At 64.1% G+C, this 4,799-nt stretch overlaps 1 protein-coding gene and 1 long non-coding RNA gene across 6 annotated transcripts in view; one reads left to right on the top strand and one right to left on the bottom strand.

Annotated features, from left to right (window-relative positions):
• Positions 1 to 4,799, top strand: part of VAC14 (VAC14 component of PIKFYVE complex) — a 121,614-nt gene that overhangs the window by 105,395 nt on the left and 11,420 nt on the right. For all 5 annotated transcript variants that reach the window (XM_006152660.3, XM_006152661.3, XM_027773513.1 and 2 more), the window contains exon 16: positions 1,240 to 1,251. In XM_006152660.3, coding sequence (XP_006152722.1) covers positions 1,240 to 1,251 — 12 coding nt within the window. The remainder of the gene's footprint in view (positions 1 to 1,239; positions 1,252 to 4,799) is intronic.
• The window catches only part of LOC102480996 (uncharacterized), a 16,105-nt gene that overhangs the window by 10,484 nt on the left and 822 nt on the right, over positions 1 to 4,799 (bottom strand). The window contains exon 2 of the long non-coding RNA XR_003550081.1: positions 3,826 to 4,039. This is a non-coding gene — a long non-coding RNA (uncharacterized LOC102480996). The remainder of the gene's footprint in view (positions 1 to 3,825; positions 4,040 to 4,799) is intronic.

Here is a 4,799-nt window from a genome sequence, read left to right as displayed (position 1 = left end):
CCTGGGCTCCACACCCTCTCACCAGCTCAGCAGGCTCACAGGGGGACCCCTGCTTCCGGCCCCAAGGTGGGCCTCCAGGGCACAGGGGCCCCTGTGCCTCCCAGACCCCATTCAGAGTCCCTCCCAGCCCACCTCCTGCCTGACCCCCCACCCCCAGCACTTCGCAGCCATTGTCTGACGATGAATAACCCTTCGGAGTGGGCTTCCGGGGGTGTGGACAAGCGTTTGGGCCTTGCACGCTGTGTTCCATTACCAGCACCGTGCCGGACAGCAGGGCAGGCCACGCACACCGCCGCGGCTCCGCAGGGAAGTGATGACGCAGCACCCCGCAAGGCAGCCATCTGCCAGGCCTCCCCCAGGCAGGGCCAGCCCTGGCGCCCGCTCACAACAGGCACCGAGGAGGCAGCGTGCTCGGGAGGAGCTCGGGTTCTGCAAGCTGGCCCTCGCTCAGAGTCCCTGCGTCCCCCTCCCCTGGTCAGCTGTGTGACTGGTGGCAGGTCCTCTCTAAACTGCTGATTCACCACACACCCTGCCCAGGTGCCAGGCACGTGGTAACTCAGGCCACCTGTGCAGGGCCTGTCACGGCCTGGGGCTCAGTGAGAAGTGGGCCCTTTTCCCTCCCTGTCCTCCTGACTCCAGGTGCGGTTGGCACCCTGTTCAGGTTTCAGAGCTGCCCGAGACGCGGCCTGCCAACCCCCAGACTTGCCCTCCCCTTCCATCGGCCGCGGGACCGTGCCCTGAGCCTGCTGAGCCTCGGCGTCCTTCACGTGCCCTGTGAGCGGGACCCAGTGGGCCCGCGGAGCACCCTCTCCGCACCCTCCACGCCGTGCCTGGTGTCCAGCGCAGGTTCCCGGAGCTAGCTCGGATCACCCAGTGACCTGGGAGCTGCCTCTGTCTACCTAGGGTGACCGTGGGTGGGGCAGGCAGTGCCCCCACCCCATCCCTCCCCCTGCCTCGGCCCACCCACATCTGCCTCAGGATGGGAGTCACCTTTGGTGGGTCCCATGAGCCACTGGTCCCTGAGAAGCCTCTCCAGGCTGGCCCAGTGGCCTTCTGGGGCAGGGGTAAGTGACCAAGGCATCCCACTGTGCGCTCTGTGGTGTGCTTCCCAACTTCTCCCCTCCCCATCCCTTCCCTCTCCTCCCCTCCCTCCCATGGCACTCAGAGGGAGACCTCTTGGGAGCAGGCTTGGTGAGATGTGTGGCAGATGCTCCAGGCTGTCGTGGGAGCGTGTGCTCCCAGCTCTGTCTCCTGGGATGAACCCCCCCCTCCCCGTCTCCAGCAAGGGGAGAGTGCGAGCCAGGGAGGTCTGGGCAGGGCGGGGCAGCCCAGGCTTGGCCTGGGGGTGATAAGGGTGAAAGAGGAACGTGGAAGCAGCTGCTTTCTGCAGACCAGAGCACGCCCAGCATGCAAGCCTGCCGCGATGAGCAGGGTGGCTGGGCTGGAACGGCGGGGGTGTCTGTAGGCCTGTCTGACAGCCCTGGTCCCAGGGAGCAAGGTTCCATCCTGTGGTCATCACTGAACAACTGCTGGACGCCAGGCCCTCCTTGGTCGGAGACACAGGAGGGTCACAGACAAGGCCCTGCCCTGCAGGTCCGCATGCTAGCTGGGACCTGTGAACGTGGAGGGCATCCCAGGCAGGAAGAAGGACCTTCTCTTAGAAGGGGCTGGAGAGAGAGGGTACACATCAGACCGAGGCCTCACCAGGACCTGAGGTGGAAGCTGAGACCTTGTGGCCGGAAGGAACTGGCATGGCCAATCCCTAGGCAGAGCTGGCCAGGCCCGGGCAGAGCAGGCAAAGCCTCGTAGCTGCACAGGCCGGATGAGGTCGGAAACAGAAGACACTCGAGAGGCCCAGGAGGCAGGACATAGCGCTCGGGCTGGGGAAGAGCCAGCCAGCGGTGTGGGATCTCGTGGGCTGCTTTAGGTCCAGTGGTGCCATGAATGCATCCTGGCAGAGGGGGCCGTGAACCAGTTAGCACCTCTGGGGGCACCAGCTGGTGCACAGAGGGCTAGCACAGGGTGAGAGACAGCAGCGAGGTGGTCTGAGGGATATCTCCAGGGTGACCACAGGAGAGCTGGCTGGGGCTCGCCCCAGGCAGTGGGACCAGCCAGGGCGTGCTCCGAAGGCAAAGATCATGGATCCCCTCTCGGTTGGGGCTGGCGCAGCTGGGTGGGCAGTGATGCCGTTCATCGAGAAGGGGGCCAGGCCACCAGTCTGTCCTGTCTACAGCTCACCGGGCGCTTGGGGCCGAGAAGTACCTGTGGGAGTCACTGGTCTAGGGACAGCTTCGAGCTTGTCCAGGTGAAACCGCCGAGATGCAGGCGGAAAAGAGTTAAAGGAACGATCCTACCCAGGATCAGAAGAGGGGGACTAGCAGATGGCATAGTGATTATGTGGCTGGGCTCCCACATGGCCGACCATAGTTCGACTCCTGGACCCGCTGGCTTGAAACTTACACCAGGCACGTGTGTGTGAGTGCCCAAGATCCCAGAAGGAGAATGGAGGAGAAGGGACTGCAGGGTAGCCATCCCCCCTGGGGGTGACTTCTCACTTTCCCTCTCGTTGTCTCTGTCTGTCTCCTCGGCAAGTGTACATGCCCTAGGGCAGGAAATCTCTTAAGAAGAGGAGAAGCATGGTTGGTGAGGTCAGAGACCAGGAGAGGGCTGTGTCCCTGGTGGCAAGAGAAGAGTGGGTCCAGAAAAACCCGCCATCCCAACTCTCCATGGCACTGTCAGCGTTCCCTGGGTTCTCGGGGACACGGGGAGGCCTTGGCACCCACCTCTCCTCCCTACCCCTGGCCTAACGCTCACACCCTCCCAGCCCGTCCTCACGTGAGAGCGCCATCCCGGCCCTCCGGCTGCGCTGGCCCGGTCCCTGGAGAGCGCTGCCTGGCAGCGGCTCAGCTGTCGGCCCCTGTCATGGAGACGGCAGCAGCTGCAGGCGACGGGCACTCGTGGCCACTTGTCAGAACGCTCCCCTTCCTGCCCGGCCTGCCCTCCTGCAGCATTTCTGTCCCACGCCCCGGAGACCGGGCTCATCCAGGGCTGGGGGGGCCGGGAGGGGACAGGAAACACTGAGTTCTACAGGACCACCACTACCCAGCCTTTGGCTCGAGGCAGCCTGGCCAGACTCCCCTGCGTGGGCTGGCTGCCATCCCTGCCCAGAGGCTGCAGCCCCAGGTTCCAGGTTCCAGACACCAGCTGCACCTCCATGGGCCATCTGTCTTCACAGCCGCCCTCTCAGTTCTCATTCCCATTTTACAGATAGGAATGCCAGGCCAGGAGTTCACGTGGCTGGGGGCTGGGAGTGCCAGGCTCTGCGGCCTTCGCCACCCACCTAACTTGGGAGCCACCGGGGAGTAACAGAGCCCTCAGGACTGCGGCAGACAAGGCGTCCCCTCGTCCGTCCGTGTGTCCATAGCCTCCCGTGGTTCCCTCCGTGCCTCAGCCTTGTTTCGGTTTCTGTCCCACTTTCTTGCCCCAGCCTGCCAGTTCCCGTGGGGGCTAGCTGGAGACGGCGCCCTGTGGTTTGGCCTCTCCGTTACCAAGTGCCCTGGGAGTGTTCTGGGGCCGGGGGTGGGAAGGAATCTTCCAGGCCAGGGCTGGTATTCAGGGGGAAGCAGGAAGCTTCCCTGATAACGCGAGTTCAGTGACCTGGGAGGGCCGGGCGTGTTTCAGGCCCTGTTGCTCCAAATGGTCCTCAGGCCTCCAGTCTATCTGGGGAGGCCTCGCTCAGGCAGGGACGAGGAGTCAGGGACAGACACCGGCCCCAGACATGGGATGGCCGAGTGCCCCTCAGGAGGACACATGTCACACACCCACCTCGCCAGCCGTCGCTCCGTCCTGCCGTCCTGCCGTCCTGCCTTCCTCTGGGTTTGCAGAGGCTTCAGGATCCCTGCGACCCCCGGCAGGAAGGCCTGCCCCAAGGGGAGCCTTTGCTTGGGTGGCCTTGGGATACTCCACCCACGAGGCCAGTCGGCTTCTGCTGAGCCTCTCAAGATCCTGGTCGCTGTCAACACCACCTTGCCCCGGGATCCTAGAAAAGTCTGTCTTTTATTCTCTGGGCTCCATTTCCTCTCTTATAACACAGAGAATCCTTCCCACAGAGCCGTCGTCGGCCTCGCCAGGCCCTTACTAGACAGACGGGGTGGGAAGGGGACATGGCTGAGGGGCCCGAACGAGCCCTGCCCCGGCTCAGGCCCTTCACCTCCTCACACCAGTGCTGCCTCCCCTGTGACAGCTTGGGTGTCATCCAGGGCCATGCATTTCCCAGTGCCTGCCTAGCCCCTGCTATCTGCAGGATCACTCCAGGCAGGGGCGCAGGGCGGGATATGCCACGGGACCAGCACGCGTCTTCACCTTGGGGGCATCTTCATGAGCTGGAGGGAGCGGGGACGGTGCACAGAGACTAGTGTATGGAGAATGCAGATGGAAGCGAGCCTCATCACAAGAAACCGAGCCTGGGGAGGGGCAGGAGTGCCATGGCCTGAGGGCAGGGGCAGGGTAGGGGGCTTGCTGGTATCTGTGGGCGCTCAGGAAGGTAGCTCAGGGCCACTGAGATGTCACCGGTAGCCAGAGGCCCAGTGCTTCTCTTGGGTGGAGAGGGGTGAGGGGCACATACAGCCTATGGGGCTTGGGCTGCTGAGCCAGGGTGGGCAGGGTTGGGGGACGTGGAGTTGGGGTCCCGCGCCAGCCCCAGGAAGGAGCAGGCTTCCTAGGACACTGAGAACCCAGGGAGCAACCCACGCTGTCCCGAGGTTTCCAGGATGGCCTGAGCCAGGACCGCCACCGTCTTT

This window comes from Tupaia chinensis, unplaced genomic scaffold (genome assembly GCF_000334495.1).
Source record: "Tupaia chinensis unplaced genomic scaffold, TupChi_1.0 Scaffold000355_1, whole genome shotgun sequence".
In the NCBI taxonomy this organism is placed as follows: domain Eukaryota; kingdom Metazoa; phylum Chordata; class Mammalia; order Scandentia; family Tupaiidae; genus Tupaia; species Tupaia belangeri.
This window is presented reverse-complemented; position numbering and strand designations above follow the sequence as displayed.